Genomic DNA, 12,807 nt, shown 5'->3' with positions numbered 1-12,807 from the left:
GTTAAGAGATTCAGCTCATTCAGGATAAGATTTTACATAAACAAAATCAAGGAAAAGGGTGTGATCCCTGCTTGGGAGTGTTGTAATGATGGTGTTGATATTTCACGTTTTACTTCCACCCTGCTGGTGGAGAGAGACGTTCAGTGGTCCCTGAACCAGGCAGCTGTTAGGGTGGACTCTCAGCCATTCACTGCTGGTGCACCAGAGGGAGTTGCAACCCAGGAGGAGGAGGTCAGACTGGGCAGAGCCAGGTGCCCAGGGCAGGCTCAGAGCAGCGGGCCAGTTGCCAGGGGAACAGGCAGGAGCCTGTTGCAGGCCTGCCTCTCTGAGGCTGCCCTGCTGGTTGGCCCCACAGCCTGTGTGTCTCTCCCTCTCTGTTTGCCAGCCCTGCCTGGGCGTTCTGCCAGGGCGGGGTGGGCATGGTGCCCAGGAGAGCATGGAGATTAGCCCAGAGTTCAACAATGCCCACAGGGCAGAGGAGCTGCCAGGGAGGTCTGGCCCAGTGCGGGGGGGCAGGGGGCATGCGGACACTCCCACTCCTTGCTTCTCCCCAGTGGGGTGTTCTTGAGATGCCCCCATTCAACCTAGCTCCTGGGAGAAGCAGGCATGGAGCCCAAGGAAGAGTTGTTAGGAGAGGGGGGGTAGGGGTGGGGCTGTCTTTGTCATAGTGCCCCGGGGGGAGGGAGGTTGCTTTGGGCCCAAGAGACTCTTTTGTTTTGGGCTGCAGTTTTGGGGTTGGCGGGGGGGGGCACCCATGGGTGCTAAAGCTGTCGCGTGCTTTGGTTCGACGGCACCGCCAGGCGAAGCCCCAACGAGGGTAGCTGCCTAGCTCGGGATTGGGGCGTCAGTTTTGGAGGGCGGGAGAGAGGAGGAAGAGGAGGAACCGCATGGGGGTGGTGCGGTTCTGGGAGAGATTAGCAAAGGGACGTTCAGGGCTTCTTTCAACGGCCGGGGGAAGATGTTGGGGCGGGGCCGGCCCTCGGAGCTTCACCCACATCTCCTCCTCCTCCCTTTCCCTCTCCCTCTCTCTCAGGTCCGGACCTGTCTCTTCCCGAGGGAGGGGGCGGAGGCGCGGCCACTCCCGCCCCGACGGGGGAGGAGGAACCAGAAAGAGCAGCAGTCCGAGCAGCTCCGAAGTTTTGCAACTTGATCTGCCTGCCTGCCTGGTCGAGCGAGCAAAGCCCTCCGACGCTCCGCAGCCCGCCGCTGCTGTTGCTGCTGCCCAGGCCCCGCTCCCCTCGGACCCACTGCGCCATGGGGCTCCGGGAGTCGGCGCTGCTGCTGTTGGGAGCGCTCCTGGCCGCCGCTGCCGAAGAGGAGCCGGTGCCGCGCCTGAGTCTGCGCCTCGGTAAGCCCGAGAGGTCGGGGGCGGCCCAGTCACAGCGGAGGCCCCGTCGAGGGATGCTCCTGGCCGGGGAAGCGGCGGGGGAGCAGACCGACGCTGCTCTCTCGGCCTGCCCCTTCGGGGTCTGATTGGTGGGAGGCGCTGATATTTCACGCTGCTGGTGGGGAGAAGGAGATCTCCGCAGGCTGATGGGGTGTTTTAGTATCTTGTGGGGGCTCGAGAGCGCAGAGCCCAGGGTCTTTTCCTTCTGCTCTTTGTAAAGCACCTCGAATACTGACACACACACACCCCCGAATACCGTGAGAGGCCCCGTGAAGAGGTTTTCCCTTTGGGCCTCTTCCTCGATGTGGCGAGGACTGCCATGGCACTTTTGGTCTCCCCATTGGAGTCGGAAGCCTTGAAAGGGGGCGGCCAAGACCATCCAGCCTTTCTCAACCTTGGGTCCCCAGATGTTTTTGGCCTACAACTCCCATCATCCCTGACCACTGGTCCTGTGAGCTAGGGATCATGGGAGTTGTAGGCTAAAAACATCTGGGGACCCAAGGTTGAGAACCCAACCTCTCGCCTTAGGAAAGGGTTCCTTGACTGGAGAGCAGTGCCGCTCCATGAAATCAGGAGCTGGGCCTGACTTGGCCCATGGCCGGACTTGGTGGCCAGCATCCATATGATAACTACACATGTCTTGCACCCTGGTGGGTGGGTGGCACCAAAAGCACCCTGGCCAGGGCTTTGTTACCCTTGTTTTCCAGCTCACCCAGTACCAACCCCCTTTGATCCAGTGGGGGGCTTTGGCCAGAGGCTCCTGAGCATGTCCCCGGGGAAACTGTGGCTTTGGACAACTGTGTAGATGGGGTCTTTTGGAGCTGAAGGGGAGTCCAGCTGGCCCTGCAGCAGTCCTGGGCTGAGCCTGAGAAGGGGGCTCCCTGTCCCCTGGGCACTGCCATTCATTGCCGGAGCAAGAGTAGCTGCCAGCCTCTCACATTCCAGGGGGTCCTACAGTGACTGCCCCAACATCTCTTGCTCCATAGGGCCTGGGCAGTGCAGGAGGTCCTTCCTCCCCTGGGAGGTCACTGCAACCACTTTTGTGGTCAGTCAAGGCCTCTGCTGCTACCCCACATCCACAGCAGTCCCCTGCAGTCCCCACTCTCCCTGGGCTGTGTTTTTGTTGCTCCCCAGAAGAGCAGGGGGCAGGAGGAAGAGAAGGAGGGACCTGAGCACCCTCCCTCTTTCAGGTTTGTCTGAAGGTGGCGGGACCTGCCCCAACAAGCTTTTCTGGCAACTGCATTTTGCTTCAGTGGAGCTGATGAAATAGAGGCTGGGTAGCTACTGGGGACCTCCAGAGATCCGGGGTAGGATTGGGGCCTTCTCCTGTGCATGTGCCAGCCAGGTGCCAGCTGCAGTGGGTGACCCGAATGGTCCTAATAGACTCACCTGAAATACTTTCTTTTGTGAAAACCATTAATTATCGTATGGGGAGATGGTTTATGGAGGGGATTAGTAACAAAGAACTGCTTAGCAAAATTGGGTATAAGGCAAAACACCCATCTAGTGGGCAGACTTTGGGGTGGCTGCTATTTCCTCCGGCCTTGGTTGGGTGTGTGCGTGAAAGAGGCAACAAAGTGCTGTCTCAGCTTGCAGGTTGCTTCTTCCAACACAGGGCCAGGTGTGCAGGTTGAGTGGGTTTGAGGAAGAGGCACCTGTCCCTCCGACAGCTGCCACATCAAGTGACAACATGCCCATAGGAAGCGCTCATCACATGCCACAGGGCACAGCCCTATGCGACCTCAAAAACAATCCCTTCTGATAAGGGTGCTTCACAGGACTTTGTTTAGGAATAAAGCCACTGGGAAATGAGATGGGCTCACCTGGGTGCCTCTACCTGGAAACGCCTCTTGCTGACCAGGAAGGGGTTGGAGTTTGGAAGACTCTGCTCCCTCTTGCTGTTACTCCCCTCACAGAAGCCAGTTGGCCACTCCAGCAGTAAGGACGACCTGTCATGTCCTGGAAGACCCAAGCTGGAAGCATCTGCAGTCAGTTCAGACAAGCTGTTGCATCTCCTTCCCTCCCTTCCCACAGCTTGCAAGGGAGAGAGGGGGCAGTTTTTTCTAGCGAAGCTACACAGTTTGAGGTTCAGAGCAGGTGCATAGTTAAACTGTGGAACTCGCTTCCACAGGAGGCAGTGATGGCCACCACCTTTTTCAGTTTTTAATGGAGGTGGCTTGTCAATGGCTACTAGCCATGATGGCTGTGCTCTGCAACCACAGTTGGAGACAGCAATGCTTCTGAATGCCAGTTGCTGGAAACTGCGGGGGGGAGGGTGTGCTCTTGTGCTCAAATTCTGCTGGTTCCCAAATCCCACAGGGACCTGGTTGGTCACTGTGAGAAGAGGATACTGGACTAGATGGGTCATTGGCCTGATTTTACATTCTTATGGAAGCTTTAAGAGATGATTAGACAAATTCATGGAGGAGGATACCAAATTCATGGTGCCCATGGCTACCAGCCACAATGGCTATGCTTTCCCTCCGCTGTTGGCAACAGAATGTTGCTAAATGCTAGTTTGGGGATTGTTGCTACCGTTGCGCTCAGGTCCCATTGGGGCGTCTGGTTGGCCACTGGGGGAACTGGGTGCTGAGCTAGATGGACCCCCTTTGGCCTGATCCAGCAGCCACATTCTTCTTAGGGCCTTGTATTCAGTGTCCATGGAGATGTTGAATCCCACAGCACCATGTCCTGAATTTGTCTTGCTTGATCATAGGTGTGCGTCCCTAAAAAACTGTGCATCACAGCCGGTCCTTTTCATGGACACTCTTGTCTTTTGGTTGTGCCTTTGGACTCTCTTTTGCTGGTGTAGGAACTTGGCAGCCCAGTCCTTCCCCTCATATTCACTCATTTCCTAGAGAGCTGCTGCAGCAACAGAGTTGTCTGTGTAATACTTTGGAGTCCAGACCAGGAAATTCCTGGATTGGATAGACTGGTGGGAGTGGCCCTCTGCCAGCCTCTGCCCCTTCTGGGTCACAAGCGAGGGCAAGAGATTGCCCAACCCTGTGACGAGGTACGGAGTCACAGATGTGTGCTCTGCTGGTGCCCACGGATCACCATCCTGCGGAAGCTGGCTCATCCAGACTGGCAGGTAGGTGCCTGTTCCCCAGCGAGAGGCAAGCCTCCTGTTCCCTGCTCAGCTGTTTCCCTCTTGCCTTTCCCATAGTTGGACCATCCGTCCTCTGCTGGTGAATATGAGCTGGGGCTTTTCTAAGGGATACTCAGAACTGCGCAAGTGCTACGTGATTGTAGTTTGCAACACACACCTCTGCATTTTCTCTGCGAGTGTGCGCACACACACACTGTTGCTTGGAGTCCTATTCCAATGGCATTTGGAGGACAACACAAGAGTAGCAGAGAATCCTCAGAACTGGGAAATCTGGCAGCGCTAATGCAGAGACGTTTTATATTCAGGGTTATTTATTTCGTTCATTAAATTTATATAGTGCTTGATTGTAGAAAACCTCAAAGCGGTTTACAGAAAGAATGAAACAGCAAGATCATTAACAAAGCAATAAAACATTCAAAAAATTAGAAAGCAGCAATGAACTAACAAACACATCAGCATTCTAACATGTCTGGGTATGCTTGTCTGAACAAAAATGTTTTTAGCAGGCGCTGAAAAGAATACAGGGAAGGCACCTGCCTAATGTCAATAGGCGAGGAGTTCCAAAGTTGTAGGAGCTGCCACCCTAAAAGATCAAGTTACTATAAATGTGGAACAGATATTATGTGCCGCCTGTAACGGTGCCATTTCGTCAGATCAAAGTGGTCAAGAGGTCACATATGGGGTAAGGCAACCTCGCAGGTAGACTGGTTCCAAGTTATTAAGCGCTTTATTTGTATAGTAATAGTAACACCTTGAACCTGGGCCCGGTAGCCAATCGACAAACAATGCAGGTCTCTGAGCATATCTGTTATATGCTGGCCCAGTCTCACTGTCAGTATTATGCTGCAGTATTCAGCTTCACACAAGAGATGTCATGAACGCAAACAAAACTATGTTTGGAATAAGAGATTTTTTAAAAGTCAAGGGATGCACGAACATCAGTACAACGGAGCTCAGCTGTCCCACTTCCCAGTACACAGGCTGTATTGGAACCAGGAAGTCAGCTCTTAGAGAAATAGTAATCTTTGGTATCACAGATCCCATTCATCACCCAGAGACGAAAGTGTTAGTAACTTCCCAGGCACGTGGTCAGATTTGTTAGCTAGTTTCTTCCTGCTTCTGGGAGGCCACAGGGCTGGAAAAGTGGGGCAACTGAGACAGGATGGAGGAAAACTCTTCTCTCTTGCCTTGAGAGGCACACAATCGCCTTCTAGGGCAGTTGCAGGAGCTCCCAGTGTTTACAGAGGTGGCCTGCGTGAGCTGCTCTCTCGATTGGAGGACTTTGCTGTCGCTCTGTGTTGGAGTGGGGAGGGTTGGGCATGGTTCGCTCTTGTTATATGTCAGGAGGCAGAGATCATGTGTGAAGAGGGTGACTTCAAGAGCTTAGAACATCCTTCCCTGGGGCCTCCTTGAAGTCAGGATGTGGCTAGCTTCTCATTGCTGTGACAAATCTAGGCAGCAGATTTCTGGAAGTTGAACAGTGTTGTTCCTGAATGTTTGTCGTCTTGTAGTATTTGGAGGAATCTTGGGGCGCTTCCAGATGAGGGTGTCATGTTGCAAATGAGCCATTCAGATCCAGTTTCTTGGTACATTCTCTTCCATACACTGTTTGGGTATTTGTTGCTGCATATTCTGGTGGGCAGAGATTGATGGAATATATTTGTGCTATTCTGGACATGCACACAGGTTTTTCTGTACCTGAGCACATGCAGGGTTTTAAAAAAAATAATAATCACCAGAAGCACACAAGCAAATGTCAGCAGCTGTTAATTATCACATTTCACAACAGGCCAAATGGAGGGCTGTGCTTTGTCGGGGAGCAATATCCATTTCCATTTGAGTTTTTTAAAAATAATACTGAGGTCTTGCACAAGAGTGATTTCAGGTGACAAGGAGAAGTGGAGTTGAGTGTCATCAGGAAATCAATAGCACCTCACTGCAAATCCCCTGTTGATGGTATCAAGCAGCTTTGTAAAGATAATAAAAAGCTGGGGGGGGGGAATATTGTGGGACCCTCAAAGCACAAATGCAACTGATTTAAGTGGAAAACTACCATGTTATCTTCTGAAACTGCCTCCGCAAATAGGAGCAGAACCTCCACGTCTTGTGAGTCCCCTATTCCCAATTACAGGTTTGGTCCAGCAATACACTGGTCAGTGATATCAAAAGATATCAAGAGTTTTAGGAGGGTGAAGAGAGCCACAGAGGTCATTTATCAGGGCAACCAGGGTGTTTTCAGTACCAAAACTGAGCTTACACGCAGCTTGAAATGGATCTAGATCCTCAGTGCCCTCCCAAGATGCCTGCAGCTGAGTTTCTCCAAGTCCCTGCCCCAAGGGAGTATCTGGACAGTAAATGACCATATTTCTTGGGTCAGCCACCTCTTTCAAGGCATCTAGGACTACCCACTCTCTGAAAGCGGTGTTGCTCATCTCTCAGACCATCTAGCCCAAGGATCAGCAAACTTTTTCAGCTGTGGGCTGGTCAGACCTTGTGGGGGGGGGCAGACTATATTTTTGGGGGGAAATGAACGAATTCCTATGCCCCACAAATAACCCAGAGATGCATTTTAAATAAAAGGACACATTCTACTCATGTAAAAACACGCTGATTCCCGGACAGTCCGTGGGCGGGATTTAGATGGCCCCGGGCCTTAGTTTGCCTACCCATGATCTAGCCAATGCCACTCATCCCCTGACTAGCGGTCAATAACCAAGACGGGCAAGGATCAAGGGTGTGGTCAGCCACACCTTTGCCAGATTCTTTATCCATATCCTCAGGCTGCTTCAGTTGAAACTGTTCCCATAAAGAGACTAGACACCTTCATAGGAGCTGCATCCAAGTTGGTCAGGTTCACAGTGAATACGAACCACTTTAAGACACAAATGTTTCACGTCGCTTTCCTTCAATAAGGTCCCTGCTAAGACTGCTCTGTTTTCAGTCTTCCCTAGCTTGGAGCTGTCCAGAGGTTTTGGACTACAGCTCACATCAAGCCCAGCCAGCACAGCTGTAAAATAAAAACACCTGGAAGGCACTAGGATATTTTTATTTTTATTTTATTTTATTTTATTTTATTTTGCTATAATCCTGGCACCACCACCCTCATAAAAACACTTGACAGTTCATGACTCTATTATGGAAGGGATCCCTTCAACTTTGAAACATTGGGGAACCTCTTGAGGACTAGAGTAGTGTGGAGACTGCAGTGACTGTGTTTGAGGAGGGGAAGAGAGATGGGTGGCCTGAACAGGCTCTAGGGTTCTAGAAGAGCCCAGACTGCTCACTAGATGCCCTCACTTTTTACAGCAGTAAAAAAATACAACTTCCGCATGATACTTGAATTTCAGAACTGCATAAGCATTTGGAGGGGGGAGTACACATCTCCCCTCTCCACAGAACATCACACTTTGTGTCCCCCATTGGAAGGTAGGTTAGAGGGAGTTTCCTGGTCCTCCCTGAACAGGTTCTTCCTCCTCCTCCTCCTCCTCCTCCTCCTCCTCCTCCTCCTCCTCCTCCTCTTCTTCTTCTTCTTCTTCTTCTTCTTCTTCTTCTTCTTCTTCTTCCCACCCCTCTGACTGACTTCTTCCCACCCCACTTTGGCTGGCTTCCAACATATATAAAAACATAATAAAACAATACACATTAAAATATGATGGGCTCTGCCTTTCTCTGCCCCATGGTGGTCCCCACAGACCACCTGAATGGGTAGTCTGAGACACTCCCTCTGTGTCCCTTGTTAAAATTTTTCGCAATGCCTGCAGTGGCCCTCTGAGATGTTGGCTGTTTTCTGTGTAAACACAAGCTGGCTGTGTTATCAGTGGGTTTGGGAGGCGTTGATTTGTCCAGCTGCTGCTGTGGCCATTCAAGGGGCAGGAAGTCATGGGGCGGCCCAGCTCCAGCAGGCAATTTCTGGTAATTCTCCTTCACCTCTTCATGCCTGACCTTCCCGCTAGCTACACTGTGCTTGGGTCTCTTAGCCGTTCTGTTGCACTGCCCCTCAAACTTGCTGTTATCCTGCTCTATGAACACTTGCAGAAAAGCCGGGATTTCAACAGTCAGCTGTTTTTCTCAGGGAAGAGGAACATGTGCCCCCTTCCCAGAAATGGTTGTACTACAATTCCCATCATCCATGAGCCATGCTAGCTGCTGGGATTTGAAGTCCAGCACCTGGAGGGCTTCAGTTGTTCCCCATCCCTGCTGGACAAAATTGCATTGCTTACTTTAATAAATGTTTCTAAATGGTTGACACAAAAACTATACAAATACCACAACTCAGAAAAATGTCCCAAAACTAGAGAAAACTAAAACGGAGTAATCTGCAAAACAGAGAACTTTGAGTCAGAGTTCAAGACAGCTTGAGTAAACATAAAGTTTTAAAAGAGTTGTTTAAAGGTCATTCCTGTCTCCTCACAAATTACCCAAGGGGAGGGCATTCCAGGGGTTGAGATGGCTTAACAGACCTGCTTCCATGTTGTCACCATCAGCTGGTCATGAGATTACCAGGAAAGCATCCTGAGAGGATCACACAGATATGGGCTTTGGGGGTATTGGTAAATTTCCTTCCCCATACTTTCAGGGTTGAGATTTTTAAATGCCCTAGATCAGGACTGGCTAATCTATGGGCCTTCCAGATGTTGGACTACAACTCTCATCCTCCCTGACCCTTGGCCACCCTGACTGCAGCTGATTGAGGACCACAGACACACTCCACACCTGCTCTAAGTCTTTGGCCTGGGTCTTTCTGACACCCCAAGCTGAAGTGGCCGCCTCATACTTTGCCCTGCCCATTTTTGCTAGCATCCTGTTTCCTGCAGTAGCCAAAGAGATGCCTTCATCCCACAAGCAGGACATGAAAGCAACAACTTCTCTCCTGGTGGAGGGCAGGGAGGGGGAGTGCTGCTCCCCAGCAACTGGTATTTAGGCACAGTTGCATATAGCCATTATGACGGATGACTACTGACTAATGATAAGACTTCTCCTCTTCCTCTGTGAATTTGTCCCTCTTTTCTATAGCACTGATTTGGGACTTTCAGAATACAGTGGTACCTCGGGTTACATACACATCAGGTTACATACGCTTCAGGTTACAGACTCCACTAACCCAGAAATAGTACCTCAGGTTAAGAACTTTGCTTCAAGATGAGAACAGAAATCGTGCTCCGGTAGCCGCGGGAGGCCCCATTAGCTAAAGTGGTGCTTCAGGTTAAGAACAGTTTCAGGTTAAGAACGGACCTCCGGAACGAGGTACCACTGTATTCTGAATTGAGGTTTTATTTTAGGGATGGGGGAACCATGTCCTGATTGAGCTCTTTAGGATGTTGATTTGACTTACATTTAGTAAACAAAACTTGTAATTTAATTTTACATTTGTAGATAGACAAACAGACACTTCAAATGTGTTTTCAGTAGCCAAAAGTAGTTAAGCCAAAACATTTGATTGTGGTGGGGAGATCAGTAAAGGGCACCGTGTGGCTTATATTCAAATGAAATGAGAGCAATTCTTGGAAACTGATTTTATGGGAATACTTACTTGGAAATGTCTCAAGAGATGTCAGCTCAACAGTTTGAACTTCCCTTTTATATTAAATTTGGATTTGAAGGGAATTTTAGCCTGCTTGAAGAACTGAGCGGAATAATATCTGCCCTTCCTATGGAGAGTCGCCAGAAAAAGTTAGTTGCAACTTTGACTTTAAGCTGCGGCCTGCCACTGTGCTGCTGCACTCAGCCAATGCATTCCCTTGCTGGTTAACTTTATGAAGCAAGGCATTTCTAAAGGTAAACTTTGCATGGAGAAACGCAGCAGTGGGGAAATCTCTGCCCCACTTTATTCAGGTTTGGTGCCATGGAGGAGGGCATTGGCAGGGAAGCCTAACTATGAATTGTTGGTGGAAATTGTCAGAATTGGGACCTCTCCACCCTTCCCAGAATGCTGCTGTCTGTCACCCAAAAGGAGTTCATGGTCTCTAGAAAGCAATGCAGCAGAGAACTCTAGCTAGCCCCTCTGTGATTTCATAGCCCTTTTACTGTGTTCATCTTCTCCTCCCCTCAGCCCAGCTAAACTTGTTCTCCTGGGATAGAAGGGGCTTTGCTGAATCCCACCCACTCATCCAGCCTGCCAAAAAGGGTTGTGCTGCCCTCAGCAAAACCCAGCCGGCTCTGTTTGTGCTCACAGATCTCTTGCCAGGTGCAGCTTGTTGGCCCAGTCTTTGAATCTTAGGGAGAATCCCATAGGAGAAGCAACTGCTGAGTTGGAGAGAGATTCTGTCTAGCGCTTTGCTTTGCTTGGATGGGTCCCTTTGCTGATGCAGCTCTCTGTGCTTTCTGTAAGCCTGCTTCAAGCTTAGTCAACGCTTCAGGGCACAGTGGCAAGAGGCAAAGTGTGTGTGTGAGAGAGGGGGGGGGGAGAGGGAGGTAGAGAAGCCTGGCCTGTGACTTGCACCTCAGTTCATGGCTTCCACAGTTGCATAACCTTTGCCAAGCTGGATCCTTTGGAATACAACTCCCATCTTCTGGACATGGGGGCTGAGGCTGCTAGGAGCTGTAGTCCTAAACATCTGGAAGGCTATGGGTTGGTGAAGGCTGCCAGAGAGAGAGAGAGAGAGAGAGAGAGAGAGAGAGAGAGAGAGAGAGGCAGGGAAGACATGACACCTTGCCTGTGATAATCAGCTGACAAACTAGGCATTCTTTGTGCCTCATTGGGTAGGAAAGGAGGAGCCCCTGGGAATGCTGGCACCCAGTTGTGGGCCAGGGCCTCTCTGTGCTGCACAGAAGAGGCTGAGCCAGCTGTTCCTTCTCAGCCCAGCCTGACCTTCCTGCTGACGGAGCTCCAGGACTTCCTGCAAAGTTTGCCTTAGGGGTGCCCAAACTTTTTTTCAAAGAGGGCCAGATTTGATGAAGTGAACACCAAAGCGGTTGACCTTTTTTTAGGATTGAAGTTGTTGAGCTTTTTTAAGGATTTTACCCTTCTACCCCAGGAAATAAACTGCCACAGGGGCCGGATTGAACCGACCAGCGGGCCACATTAGGCCCCCAAAATGGACTTGGACATACTTGCTTTAGGTCCAGGCAGGTGGCAGCTTCCTGCTTCTTGGGGAAAAGGAAGAACTGCTTGAATGACAGAGGGTGATGTGACTGGAAAAGGGGAAGAGGAGCTGGGCGCAGCCTGGTTGGTGTCTTCTCCCGCCCCCCCCCCCTTGGTGGGATGCTCTACCCAGGAAGGCCCACCTGACCCTGTTATGCTCAGTTTATAGTCCCTAAATTTAGATGCTTTTGTCTCCATGTTCTGGCTCATAACACTGGACTGTTTTGAAATTTGATTTCTATTACAATTTTTATTTATGATTTTCAGTTGTATACATTTCAACAATAGCTTAACAGTAGTTCTAACATTTCAAACCTTGACTTACTTCCTCCTCTTTCTGCGATTCCTTAAATTTATTTTCATCATTCCCTGCATATTTTAAATTATCTTAATCTATTCTTTTATTCATTTACTTTGATATACATTTTTTGAAACTGCCAGTTATTACAATAATCCTGCCAATGTCTTTATCTGTTTACAGTTTGCTTGTAAATATACAACAAACAATTTCCATTCCCTTAGGGAAAGTTTATTATCTTGATTTTTATTATTTTGAAATTAGATTTCTGACCTTTTCATACTTATTGATGGATGGGCACTTTTTGGTACAGTATTTATGTATTTGGCTTGAGTGTTTCTTACACTATTCGTATTTTATGAATGGCATGTTGCTCTGAGGCATCTTTTGTGAAAAGTGATGAATAACTCGATTAATAGATTAATGTTGTAGCTTCCTGGGGTTGGACAGAGCCAGCAGGATCTGCCCCCTGCTCAAATGGCTGCCCAGCCTCTGCCTCAGAGAGAGATCCTCACCATCCCTCCAGGTCTCCATTGACGAGCCACACTTTTAATTCCAGAGTTTTTCCGAATGTGTTCCTGCTTCTTCTGCCCATGAGATCTATAAAGGCCCAGTGGTATCCCGACAGGCAGAGTGCCCTGTTACTCTGGCCAGCTGCTTCTTAGCACAGCCAGTTATCCAGGGACAGTCCCTCTTCCAGTCCTCTTCACCTTTTGTCACACATTCAAGGGGTGACTCAGCTGCAAGAGAGCACGTCACCTGAGGGGATATTGGGAACTCCTTTGGCCTCCTTCTCTTTCCTCTCATTTGCCTATGATGAGTAATTAGTGGTGGAGACAAGGCAAGACAGACTCTTGCTGTCCCTTTGCCCCTTTTGTATCATACCTATGCCACCTGTGGGGCTCAAGGCCATTAGTCATCCTTGGGGGATG

At 49.9% G+C, this 12,807-nt stretch overlaps 1 protein-coding gene across 3 annotated transcripts in view; it reads left to right on the top strand.

The window, feature by feature from the left end:
- SEMA4B (semaphorin 4B) overlaps nucleotides 1–12,807 on the top strand; it is a 36,530-nt gene that overhangs the window by 7,771 nt on the left and 15,952 nt on the right. The window contains exons 1-2 of one of the 3 annotated variants that reach the window (XM_083475026.1): nucleotides 447–492; nucleotides 1,034–1,348. In XM_083475026.1, the coding sequence (XP_083331152.1) occupies nucleotides 462–492; nucleotides 1,034–1,348 (346 nt within the window). In that variant the 5' untranslated portion in view covers nucleotides 447–461. Of the gene's footprint in view, nucleotides 1–446; nucleotides 493–1,033; nucleotides 1,349–4,399; nucleotides 4,479–12,807 lie in introns of those variants that run through there. The other 2 variants (XM_083475027.1, XM_083475028.1) reach the window with 2 other exon arrangements.

This window comes from Podarcis liolepis (assembly GCF_965112155.1).
Source record: "Podarcis liolepis genome assembly, chromosome: 14".
In the NCBI taxonomy this organism is placed as follows: domain Eukaryota; kingdom Metazoa; phylum Chordata; class Lepidosauria; order Squamata; family Lacertidae; genus Podarcis; species Podarcis liolepis.
Note: the sequence above shows the minus strand (reverse complement) of the source record. Positions and strands in the feature narration are given on the sequence as shown.